At 36.3% G+C, this 13607-nt stretch overlaps 1 protein-coding gene across 6 annotated transcripts in view; it reads left to right on the top strand.

The window, feature by feature from the left end:
- The window catches only part of LOC135211081 (kelch-like protein 20), a 142938-nt gene that overhangs the window by 44516 nt on the left and 84815 nt on the right, over positions 1 to 13607 (top strand). For 5 of the 6 annotated variants that reach the window (XM_064244145.1, XM_064244144.1, XM_064244147.1 and 2 more), the window contains exon 3: positions 11607 to 11654. In XM_064244145.1, the coding sequence (XP_064100215.1) occupies positions 11607 to 11654 (48 nt within the window). Of the gene's footprint in view, positions 1 to 10956; positions 11065 to 11606; positions 11655 to 13607 lie in introns of those variants that run through there. The other variant, XM_064244148.1, reaches the window with a different exon arrangement.

Raw genomic sequence — 13607 nt, 5'->3', positions numbered from 1 at the left:
ACCACGCAGGCTTCTGGGTGCCAGACCAAGAGTCCCTCCAGCTGGATGGCGCAACTGGCATGAGACCGGCAGACCTCATGCCCATACGTATTCTTAAGGACGGCTGGGCAGCGAACCATCTGTAAGTTGGAAAGATACATGAGTATCGTCAAATAATGCCGCCAGAGTTATTTCCGGCAGTATGTGTACACTTAAACTAGTTACTTAACTAGCTAAAGGTAATATCAACTATAATCTCCAACTTACTTGTTATTAATAAAGCTCTGGATGTCTCCACCTGCTCCGGAATCCATACTCTGGGTATCGCCAAAGCTATAACCGGCGGAGTTGGCCTGATACGAGCAGAACAGGGAAACAAGGCAAAACCTAAGCCTGAGTCTGATCGCACCGTAGTAGAGAGCAATTCCCAACTAATTGGAAGCGCATTCTCTGAGCCCAGTTCCGCCCCCACTGGAGTGGGCAGCAGCGATAACATAGAAGACGGAAAACAGAGTGGCGGGAACAATGGTACGTAGAACTCCGGTGAATACATCCTGGCGCATGTGATGGTAGACCACACTTCGCCGGAATAAACACAGGCCCGGAGACATACCTACAGAAGCTACATAATAAATTTTCTTAATATTAAGCTCTGAATGTCTCCGCCTACTCTGGAATCCATAATCTCGTTATCACAATAGCTATAACCGGTGGGGTTGGTCTGATATGAGCAGAACAGGAAAAATAGGTAAAACCTAAGCCTGATTCCGATTGCACCGGAGAAGAGTAGCGGTTCCAAGTCAATTAGAAACGCATCTCTAAACCTAGTTCCGCCCCCACTGGAGTGGGGAAGCAGCGATAACACTAGAGAAATATGGAAAACAGAGTGGCGGAACAGCGGTATTTAAACTCCAGCGTATAGCCTCCTGGCAGGTGTGATGGTAGACCACACCTCGCCGGAATAAACACAGGCCTGGAGACATACCACCAGAGATTACATAATCTACTAATCCCCCAATCTCCTCCGACTAATCCCCAGGACCGTGCTCTACGCTCTAGCTGTTGTTCATCGGTAGGATTACTTGGGCAGCGAGCCTACAAAGCAGCGCCGGAACGAGTCCGGGACGGGTGGGTGGGATGTCTGGAGGAGAGTGGATGAGTCGTGATCGCCTGGCCACAGCAATCGATCAGTAAATACCACTTCTCGAGGAGCCGTTAACTAGTTTACTACTAAAGAGGGCAGAAGACAGTAGGCCAACTGACATCCTAAAGGGGGCAATGGCCCAGGCTACACTCAACAAAAATTAATTCATAAAATAATTGATGAGGAATTATTGGAAGTACTGACGAAAAAAGGGGGGGAGAAAACCGCACCCAGCTAAGATCCCAACCTAACCCTCTGAAATCGGTACAGATCCGGTCAGGTAGGCTAAGATGGCTCCTATAAGGACATCATGAAGAGGACGCTTAGAACCTAACTCAACCCTCCAAAATCGAATCTACCGATCTGGTCAGGTAAGATAGGCCTAGCCCCTACTTACGTAACAAGAGAGGAACTCTCTAGTCCTGGGCCACCCTCCAAGCAAACATATCTGCCTGGTCAGGTTGGCAGTACTAGGAGCCACTAAGGGTGGTGGGACATACTCAAGCCGCCTAGCCCACCCTCCAAAACCTAGCCTAGGTCTGGTCGGATAGGCTAGCGGAGGACATCGTGAAGAACTCCCAACCTCATCAAATATAGCAATACAAGACTAATCAAAAACTCAACTAGAAATATACATGCATGAGCACCGCGAATGAATGAGGAATCTTCGCCTCTTAAAACTAAACTGGCGTACCGCTAGGCTAGCCTAGGATGTCTAAACCACAATACTCGCACATAACGTATTATGAAGCATATCACCGTACGCACGAAAGGGAACCAACTCGCTCCTGAGTAACTGATGATAACGAAAAAGGTCTTATAATAGACTAATAACGTAAGGATCAAACCGTAATAAACAAGGCTCTCAGTATTCGTCAGGAGCGAGACGGGCCCTATAATAGGCTAATAATGTAAAGATCAAACCGTAATAAACAAGGCTCTCAGTATTCGTCATGATAAAATATACAAAAACAGTAGCCTATACAGTAAAGTGCTAAATGGTGAACAAAATTACACAGCGAAATAAAATTCTGATATAATTGCGCACGCCACCAACCATGCATCCAAAATGGCGGACTCGTAAGAGAGTCATGTCCGGCTCCCATGAACAAGAGTCTTAAAATAAGGGCAAAATATGGATGCATCGTTGTCCCAACGTGTTCTAAAAACAATAAATGGAATACTCAACTTAGATGAAGAAGCTTCTTGGTCAAGGGAAGACATAATGCTTCGCAAAAACACTTCCTGGAAACAGCGAAAACGGCACGTGCAGACACGAAGAGTGCTAATTCAGGAATGAGGGTTTCTGGCAGAGGTAGTAGTAGCAAGCGGAAGGTAGATGTTGTAACGGCACCTCTCTAGAGGGGGATTTTGAGAGAGGAGACTTCTAATTGGCAAAGCATCTGTGATAGTGGTTTCTACTCGCCCCTGTGCTATACCGACACACTATGAGAGTAAGCGAGCTGGAGGTAGTAACTCTAGCATTCCATATGGCTTTTTTTCTCTGGTATATTTAGCATTTATTTATACCTAGAAATGAGTGCTATAGGGACATTTCACTGGCCGACACAGGTCGAGCCCAGAAATAAGATGTTATTCACAACCTTGATCTGTGTTTTTATAAGGTACCCAAAGAGCATCCATAGATAGTATGTGTGTAGTGGATTCAGGGTATCTAAATTCACCCAAGTGTCTATTCTGTTGAAAAACCATGTTTACTAAATTCTTTGAAGGTTAAGCTTGAAACAGAAGTGATAACAGTAGGGATCACAGAAAGCAGGGATTTCCCCTTTAGTTTAAACTAAGACACCTCTTTGATGCTACCTGCTAATGAAGCCAATTGTAAAGCCTAGTTGACATGTGGTACAAAAGTTTTGGGCTGTTTGGTATGGAAATAAACTTTTGTTTGGTATCAGCATTATGTACTATTCCTCATATAGGTTTTAAAGAAACCATCAGCAAATACAGCTCAGGTTAGCTGTATGGAACGTTTTAATAAAACATTTAGATTTTAACAGTGAAAGAAAGGCCAGTTTACTGCATGGAAAGTCCACAAATGGAACATACTAACTTAATATATCCCATTAGCAAGTTAATACACTCCCTAAAGGAGGGAATTTTATAATTTGTTTTAAACTGATACTAGCAAAAGTTAAAATGAATATTTTGTGAATTTCAAAACAATAGTACATATAGGGGAATGCAGTATCTACCTTTAGAAAGAGTATTGCATTTTTTATACATAAAGAAAACAGGTTTTGATATAGGAGAACCCCATTTTTGGTAGTCAAAGGTTTTCCTATGACAAAACATTTTTATGATAGCTTAGTTGCTGTTTGTCCTTAAACTAGTATATAAAAGTAATTAACAGGTGATGTAATGGTCTAACTTCAGAAAAAGGAATTCTAACTCTTCAGATGACAAAAAGTTCTTGGTAAAGTCAGGTTAGGGGTAAAGAACCTGTCTATGTGTTGACTGGACAAAAATTAGGTGACTTACCTAACCATGATGGGATAAGATGCTAGATAACCTCTCCACCCAAGCATTATCTCGTAAGTACCATGGTATCGAGGGCCTCCTCGAATTCTGCCATTGGCCTGTGGAGTTAGGGCTTACCTTACCACGTATTGACACACATTGTAGTTGAACCTCTTCAGTGTCATGACAAATGTAATGCTTGAAGAACTCTGTCTCTGATGATCACCCTGTATACTCAGAAATTTCTCCAAAAGAAATGTTTCCAAAGAAAGCCAATAAGGTACCCACCTTAAGTATTTTGTGACTTTGGAAAGGAGTGGCGTTCATCTTTTTGATTAGGAACACTAAGATCTTTCTTAGTTCTTGTTATTGGTATGGTCTAAGAAAAGAGGTCTGAGAAGATAGCCATGACATCTATGTAAACCTGAAGTGACTGAACACTGTATATTTTCTAATCTGTGATGCTGAGGTCCTGTAGGGTTTAAGAAAAGAGCTCTGAAAAGAAAGCCATGTCATCTATGTAAACCTGAAGTGACTGGACTGTGCATATTTTGTAATCTGTTGTGCTTAGGTCCTGACAGAAGAATAAGAATTTCCTCTTCAACGGGTCCTTGTTCTCATCCAGGAATGATGGGCCAGGGAACAACAGCAAGTGACTGCTAGTTTCGTGGTGATGAAACTTTGTCCCTATCTTATAGAGTTGAGTTCACTCAGATACAGCCAAGGAGATTGTCTTTTGGAGTATGCAGATCAGGACATACTGAGTTAAGGAGACAACAAGAGTCAAAGAACCTAGTCATGGACAAGGGAATATGAGCCATTGCAGGAACAAGTCTTTGAAGATTAACAGCATGGAAGATGGAGCCAAAGATTCTAGTGAGTTTATGTCAAACCCATAAAGCAAGGGCTCACAGCCTTGAATGTCATAAATATGGAATTGGCAAGGTGCATGTCCTCAAACTGGCTCAGAAATTTAGATGTCTTTCAGTCATTATTTCAGTGGGCTTTGTGTGGAAGTAAGCCATGCGCATTTGTCATACAGGCTGATATTGCCAAATGGATTATGTTCAATAGCTTCTGCACCAAGGACCTAGCAATGTTAGATGTGTTATTTTCACTGCCGTACAGTGTAGATTTAGAAAATCAGCACCTCAAGGTTGTAGCTCAGGAAGAAGGATGCTTAAATGACATTCCTTCCCACTTCCTGAGATAGAATAACTGATGGCATTGAGATTGATTACCACACCAATGATTGTTTGGACAATTTGGGCAACTAGGTAAGAGGTTCTACTGAAGATTAGCTGTTTGTTAATTACCTTCAAAATTATAGGACAGTGCAAGGTAGAGGTAAATTGCCCTTCATTCGATTCAGTCCTGTAGGAATGCATCTCTTATTATTGCCTGAAAATCCAGGTTTGGAGACACACACACACACTGGAAGTTGATGTTTCTCCCATGTAACGAACAGGTCCACTTCTAGATGTGGAAGCAGGTTGGCACTTACTTGAAAGGAGGTTTTGTCTGACATTCAATTGCATGAAGCAGCTGCCTGCCTTGACAGTGTGCTATCACTTTGAGTGACCCTGTGAGATGTAGTTCACAAGTGCCATTCCTTTGCCCATTGAGAGGAGCTTCCATTTTTTCTAAGACCAACAAAATGTGGATCCTCTTTGGAGGATTCAGTCTTTAGAGATAAAGGAAGACGGCCATCATGACCCACCAACAATCCTACCAGTGACCACCCCCAACTATCAAGGAGACAGATCAACCTGTTTAGCAAGAGCACCCTTTTAGGTCGATAGATGGGGTATCTTCTCAACCATCTAATTTTGCTGGTGGAGATGGTAATGAAACCTTTTTCAGGCTTCAAGGTTGAATTGTAATAATAGCACTACCTTTCCAACTATGGATATGCTCTTTCCTTAATCTGGCTTGAGTTTGACAAAGAAGAGACGGCTAACCACTAAGCTTATTCCAACAGTCATAGTCACAGAAAACGCTGGTTTGGTGCGAGGTGGGACTTGTTCCGGTTTATCAGTAACCTTTTGACCCAAGCCTTTATAATCAGTTGTAGGTTTTTTAGGTACTCCTCTCTTGTGGTTCTCCAACCAGCCAGTCTTCTAGGTAGGCCGCCAGTTGAACTCCCTCTTTTTCAGCTTTAGCAGATCATAATCATTCTCTGTTCAAAGAAGTCCTTCTTGGAGTCACTGTTGAGACATGCCACGTGACAAATGAATATGTCCTTCTTTATGGCTCCTGTCAGGAGATCATTTTGCACATATACTTTTCCAAGGAGGGGTCTGGAACATGGAAAAAAAACCCTTTTGAGTGATTGGTTAACGTTAATGCTGTGAAGGATTAATAGATCCAAAGTATAAAATTATTTATGTTTTTCTTGTGGTCATAATGGAAGTGAATCAGAACTGTGTTTGGAAAGTGTTAATAATTGAGTAAGGATTTAGTTATGAATTTCAGGTTCCTCACCAGAACAGAAATATGTCCATTTCTTGGCTAAATCAAAACAATGGGTGTGTTCTTACTAATTTAGGATTATAAATGATATTAATATATATATATTATAATATATATATATATATATAAATATAGATATATATATAAATATATATATATATATATATATATATATATATATATATATATATATATATATATATATATATATACACACCAGGTACCCCCGTGAATGGTTAAAACCCGCGAATAGTTAGAACCACCACTAAAAATGCTTATAACTGCCTAACTTGAAAGTTCAGATACCAAATGTATACCTTTAATAACATCCTACTTAAAATATACCTAAAATTACTAACCTATTACTGTATTAATATTTGAGGTTATATTATTAATATTATTTCAAAGTCATTTTAAACATTTTACCATTAAAAATATATACCTACAGCCAATAATAGAGAGAGAGAGAGAGAGAGAGAGAGAGAGAGAGAGCAGTGAATGGCAACATCATATATCTGACCATCAAGAGTGAAATTATGAATTATTTCTGAGACAGAGAGAATAATAATAATAATAATAATGAGAGAGAGAGAGAGAAAAAAGAGAGAGAGAGAGAGAGAGAGAATAACTCCTAAACTCCTACTCCTTCCCCTCCGCCAATACGTATATCAAACTGTCATTTACTCCCCCGCCCCCCTTCCTTCACGTGGATAAAAAGACTGGGAATCGCTATTTTTAATCAATCTTATTAATAAGGTAAATCATCTATTTATACTACAAAACAAATAAACATACGTAAGTAAGAAAGAGAGAGAGAGAGAGAGAGAGATGTTATTGTTACTGTTTAATCTCATTAAACTTAATATTATTTGTAAACTAGTACTGTATATTATTATTTTACCATAAAATGTAGTAATGTCCTTAAAGATACACTTATACGTACATTTCCAGCCCAAACAGAGTGCGAGAGTTACCAATTTCGCGTGGCAAAAGAGAGAGAGAGAGAGAGAGAGAAATGGGGGGAGGGTTATCCTTATATAAAAGTCTGAAATGGATAGATTATTGTACTTCTTTAAAATACTATCACATATGAATTTTGAAATTAGTTATATTACTACTATTATTATTATGCAAAAATATTAATAAACATACACATGTACCATAGAAATTCTCTCATCTCAGTAAAAGAGAGAGAGAGAATTTATGTGATCCTCAGAGGGCAACACACATTCCCCCTCCTGACACTTGATAAATTTGACAGTTGTTTGACCCCAGCCAACTACATGGAGTTCAAAGAGAAAGATGCAGGGTAAAATGCATTTTCTTTTTCTTACATAATTTTTTTTATTTATAAACTAAAATCTTGCTAATTCAATTTAGGATTTTCTTTAATGAATTGATATTATTGCTGTTTACATTAATATTGATATTTGAAAATCAGTAAATCATTCATCATCCAAAAAACAGAGAGAGAGAGAGAGAGAGAGAGAGAGAGACGAGCAGAGAGATGAGAGAGAGAGAGATTTCGTAGTATTTGTAAAATACTTTCACATATGATTTTTGTAATTAGTTATTATTATTATTATTATTATTATTATTATTATTATTATTATTGTTATTATTATTATTATTATTATCACATGAAAATATTAATAAACATATACATGGTGTACCATAAAAATCTCTCATCTCAGGAGAGAGAGAGAGAGAGAGAGAGAGAGGAGCGAGAGAGAGAGAGAGAGAGAGAGAGAGAGACCTGGAGCTCGAAAGAAAGATGTGTAAAGACTGGGATTTCCTTCATCGTTACATAATTTTTAAAATTTATAAACTCAAATCTTACTAATTCAATGTAGTATTTTCTTTATTGAAGTGATTGCTCTTTACATTAATATTAATATTAGAAAATTAGTAAATCATTTATCACACAAAAAGCATACATCCCTGTAAGGGAAAGAGAGAGAATTATTAGTTATTATGTGATATCATTAAATCTTATTAAACTTACAAATACAGTATTGATCAATATTAATATTTTAAAATTAGTAAATAATTTTTGTATCATAAAAATGTATTTAGGCATGAAAATAACATCAAAATACGATAATTAGTGATTATTTATCGTCGGAAAATCCCAGGAATAGGCGAATGCACCGCAAATAATGGGTAGACATGGTCCAGATAAAAATCCGCGAAATTGGAGAACGCGAATACGGGGGCCCACTGTATATATATATATATATATATATATATATATATATATATATATATATGATATTATATATATATATATATACATATATATATATTCTATATATCTATATATATATCTATCTATCTATCTATCTATCTATCATCTATCTATCTATATATAGTATATATATATATATATATATATATATATATATATATATATATTTATATAATTATAGATATATATATATATATATATATATATATATATATATATATAGATATCTGAGTTTTACCACACTGTGATTCATATACGTGTATACACATTAAGCTACAAATGACCTTTAATAATTTGCTCTGCCTCGGAATTAATATATTATGTTAACCAAATGGGAATTTTTTTAGTTGATAAGAAATTTGTTGGCTCATGGGCTTGAACCACGCAAGGTCTATAGGCCTCGAACCATGGAACCATTAATTCAGATACACACACACACACATACACACACACACACACACACACACACACACATATATATATATATATATAATATAATATATATATATATATATATATATATATATATATATATATATATACAGACAAATGTATGTATTATGCATGCCTGTACGTGCCATATCTTACCGATATTTGTGGTAGGAAGACTAATAGCTCTTATCACTGAGTAAGTATATCAAGAGGGCAAATGAACCTTATCAAAGTGCAATGTGTCTTTGATAAACCCAAAGTGGTAAAAACCGGTGAAAACCAGAAATGGAAGTTTAATGACCCAGGTAATCTATCGTTTGCTGATGTGTAGTATAAGAGGTTCTCCTCGACGTACATGCTGTAAGCAATTACTGATGGATGAATAAAAAACGAGCAGTTAAAGGAGCAAATCTGGTGTATTTAGATATTCCATATATGCAAAATTAATTTATTTTTGCTTTCTCGGGGAGTAAACCTACAAACTACATTGTTGTTGTTGTTCTTGTTGGGGGGTAGGAAAACCCTATGGAAAAGCCTAGGATGGGATATTTATGATTTATTCATTAGAATGGAAATGTAAAAAACAGTGTACATGTTAATCAGTTGAGAACAATTATGTCTAATGAAACATAACATATTTATTTTAATTTTCATTGGTGAAACAACGTGCTATTTGACAGATTTAAGCACAGTCCCGGACTAAACGGGAGGTCGGATTATGCCTTGTTATATAAGAATGTCTCATAGTAACTTGTTTCTTTAGCAGTTACCAAAAGTGGGGACTGTGCCAAGTGGTGTCGCACTTCTCGTGTTTGTTAGGCCTATCCCAGTAGTCCGCCCTACTTTAAATGGGAGCCAATGTTTGCTCGACCGATACCTACTGTAGTAAAACATTCTTTTGGTAGGCACTAAATACTATAAAAATTAACAATAGTGTATATATATATATGTGTGTGTGTGTGTGTATGTGTGTGTGTGTGTAAATTAAAGAATATTGAGGCCTAACACGATAAATATTAATATAATATACTACATACTCAAGTTTTGTGGCTATTTTGTGACTATCTATTGTATATGTTTCTATATACACACACACACTATATATATAAATATATATAATATATAAAACATATATATATATATATATATATATATATATATATATATGTATGTATGATATAATGTGTGTCTGTGTGTAGAATAAATCGAGAACGACAGGAATTGATATTGAAAGCAAAATAAAACTTTACACCTCATTTCGTGGGTCTGCAGATATTTTTTAACTGTTTACCCTTCCTTAGGACGTAATGTTTTTCGGCGATAAATAAATAGCATTTTACGAAATGCTTTTTGAAAGTTCACTTTTACATAATGATCATTATACTATTTTCGTGCGCATTTAGAGTCAGTGGGAGGTTCCTGTTGTTTGTGAAAGGCAATGTAATTGACGCACTACTACTTCTCAGCAGAACTGTCATTTACCACAACAGATTTAGTTGTAAGGTAACGTGATTGATGGTTTTTAGGCCGTCCCATCTCCCCATTCATCATGATGTTGCTAACAATGCCGTACAATTTGACAAGCAGAGTTCCTGAAATCAGCAGGCAAAGCATAACTTTAGTTTTGCGTCTAGATGACGGTTGAGGCGGAACTGTAAAACTCATCTTAATTGATTAGCCATTTTCTTACCACGCTCCGTCTCTCAGGCTTAGTGCGGCCATGTCATTAACACCGCGTAAGATACTGGAAATTTGACAATCCCTGGCTTCCTGCTCGAACCTAAATTATGTTTCACTGCTTTCAGATAACATTCTAATGGTACTTTAAGCTAGTTTTTGTTCTTGAGATTTTCCATATCCGCGGAGAAGCCGGTATCAATGTCGCATATTACATATCCTGTATTTGACCAGTGTTTGCGTATTGGGCTTATGTATATCCTTAACAGAAAAGGATTTCTATCTTTAAGAGAAAGTTGCTCCAAGTTGTAGCTTCATTTTCCCTGGCGAGAATTTAACCTTTAGTCCATTGGTATCAGAAGATAATCATGTATGGCTGCCCTCCATAAGATTATAACTGTAGGGTATTTCTTGTATCACGTGTTTTGCTTGTGATGTGGGATGGCTGGAGTTACTACAATATAGTTTCACTGAGCGTCACCATCCCTGTTCTTTCGAGGCGCTATAGTGCAAAGAGTCCAGTATCAAAGGTCTGTCACTCTTGTGCACTGAGAAACTGCCATAGTCTTCGCGGACCTGACTGTCTCACTGGTTACGGCTGCTCCTGGAATTATCCTAAGCTTGAATTTACCAGGTATTTTGAAGTGCAACGCTTCTTTGTGTTCATTTTGCTGCCTTGTTTGATATGTAGTGTTCTTGCAGGCATGTATATATAGTATATATATATATATATATATATATATATATATATATATATATATATATATATATATATATATATATATATATATATAAAAGTTTTCTCCCGTTTTATCTTTTTAACATATTTTACCTGTCATTGTATTGACCTTTCTCTCTTGAATTTCATCGTTTTTCATAGCATTTTTTCGATGGATTAAGAATTTAAGCGAGCCTGTTTTTGGTTAGTGTTCATTCGTAAAAACTAGGAGGACGCATAAGGAAAGACGAGCAAAAAAAATGAAAAAAAAAACCCTGAAAATAGCAGTTACGTAAAGATGTACAAATGAAAAGCTGATGATTGAACGCGCAAAAGATTATCAATTGAGAAACAAGACAAACATATAACGTGGCATCGAACAGCAAGATAATGTTAAATAAGAAAAAAATAGTCAGAAGTGTTTTCCTTTTTGTTGATATGAATTTATGTCTTTTCAGAGTCCAAGGACGGCGAGAGCTACATGCCGACGCGTAGACTGGAGAAATGTAAGTACATAAAAGTGCGTCCACACGGTCGAACAATGTCCGACGGACAAACATTGTTATCAATTAGCAATTGTCGGCCGGTCTTTGCCTTGTGAGCGGAGTAAAATCAGTGGTCTACAACCTTATCTGGTACCACTACTTGTTGCCAGATCTATTTCCATTGTTTCAAAGCTCATGCCGTCCTCCTGCTTCGCCTATGATATGGTAACAATGTTTGTCCGTCGGACATTGTTCGACCGTGTGACGCACCTTAACTCGTTAGTATTTCTTTAATAGTAGTACCAGTGAAGTCTTCATGAACGACAAAGGCTGGGCACAAAGGGCCTTCGTTTAACGCTTACCATATGTGTAATTTTGCTGTTTGACCGAGTGCTTTTATTGGAAGTATGGCGCCATTTTAGCAATAGAAAGTAGAATAATTAGAACAATACGTTAAAATATTTTTTCATCGTGTATTTTTTTCAGATGAGAATATTCATCGAAAGTGGTAGTGCTTTTTTTTTTTTTTTTTAATCTCGGACTGCATATATGGAAAACGTGCGTCGCTTCCGGACCCCACCCCCCCCAAAAAAAAAAATAAATAAATAAAAAAAACATTGTAAACAAATTGAAAATGAACTTAGGACAAGAATCTCTTCCTCATTAAACCTGTCAGTCTCCAAGAAGCAACTTTCAGCAATATAGTGAAATTTGACCTTTGTGAATGACAAATTTTAATTATCTTGTTAGTAAGGGATAAAATATTTTGGTCCTGAGAACTAAGGCTGTTGTTTGAGATCTTTGCACGTCAAGCTTAAGCTTTGGTCGATGTATTTAGCTTTAAATTGTTCTTCTGTATGTATATACTATATACACATATATGTGTATATATGTTTATATATATGTATATGTATATATTTGTATGTATTATAAATATGCATTATGTATATATTTGATGTATATATATATATATATATATATATATATATTGATATATGTATATATTTTTTGGTGTGTGTGTATCAATAGATGAATGTATGTATAGATTTTGTATATATGTATATATATACATTATATATATATATATATATATATATATATATATATATCTATATATATTTTTTATTTTTTGGTGTGTGTGGATCAATAGATGAAAAAAAAAAAAAAAAAAATGTATGTATAGATTTGTATATATGTATATATATACACTATATATATATATATATATATTATATATATAGTGTGTATTAGTATATATCATATTAATACTATTCAACATTCTATACTCCTTTCTTATTATATATATAGTAAATAATTTATATATTATATATATCTATAATATATATTAAGAAATGTGGAGGGGGGGAAGAGGAGGGGGTAAAAGGAGGAACCGGAAGGTGCCAAGCTATTTTTTGGCATTTCAACACATTTTCGAAGTAGGTACAATGCTAAAAACACCAAGAACAACTAAGAAAATGGTTATAAAGCTGAAAAAATGGAAACCCAAATATTCAAAATCCGGTTAAAACCAGTACAGCAGGTACAGAACAGCTCAACAGGTGATTAAAAAGAAGCAATCTTACAATTCGTTTTAACAAAACTGCGTCTAGTTTCTACATACTCTGACGTGCATTCACTAAGTCATTGTGCTATTTAATCAAAACATTCAATAATATTTTTACGAGTTATATTGTGTTAGTTGCAGTATAAAACCACCTTTGCCCCTCTCAAGGATTCGTATGATTAAACTGATTAATGTGCGAAGATAAAGCATTCGACATGTGTCCCGTTCTCACACTTCATCTGTGGTGTTTACTTCTTGTCTCCAGTCCCATTCCCAGATTTCCCAGCGCTTGGGCTATGCCCAAAATTCCATAATCCACCCATCCATCCATTCCCAGATTGTCCTATATAAAAATATTTGCAATTCCTGCAAGGAATCCCGCAAATGCATCCCCGAGAAACTCTGGGAGA

Source organism: Macrobrachium nipponense, chromosome 4 (genome assembly GCF_015104395.2).
Source record: "Macrobrachium nipponense isolate FS-2020 chromosome 4, ASM1510439v2, whole genome shotgun sequence".
NCBI lineage: Eukaryota > Metazoa > Arthropoda > Malacostraca > Decapoda > Palaemonidae > Macrobrachium > Macrobrachium nipponense.
Note: the sequence above shows the minus strand (reverse complement) of the source record. Positions and strands in the feature narration are given on the sequence as shown.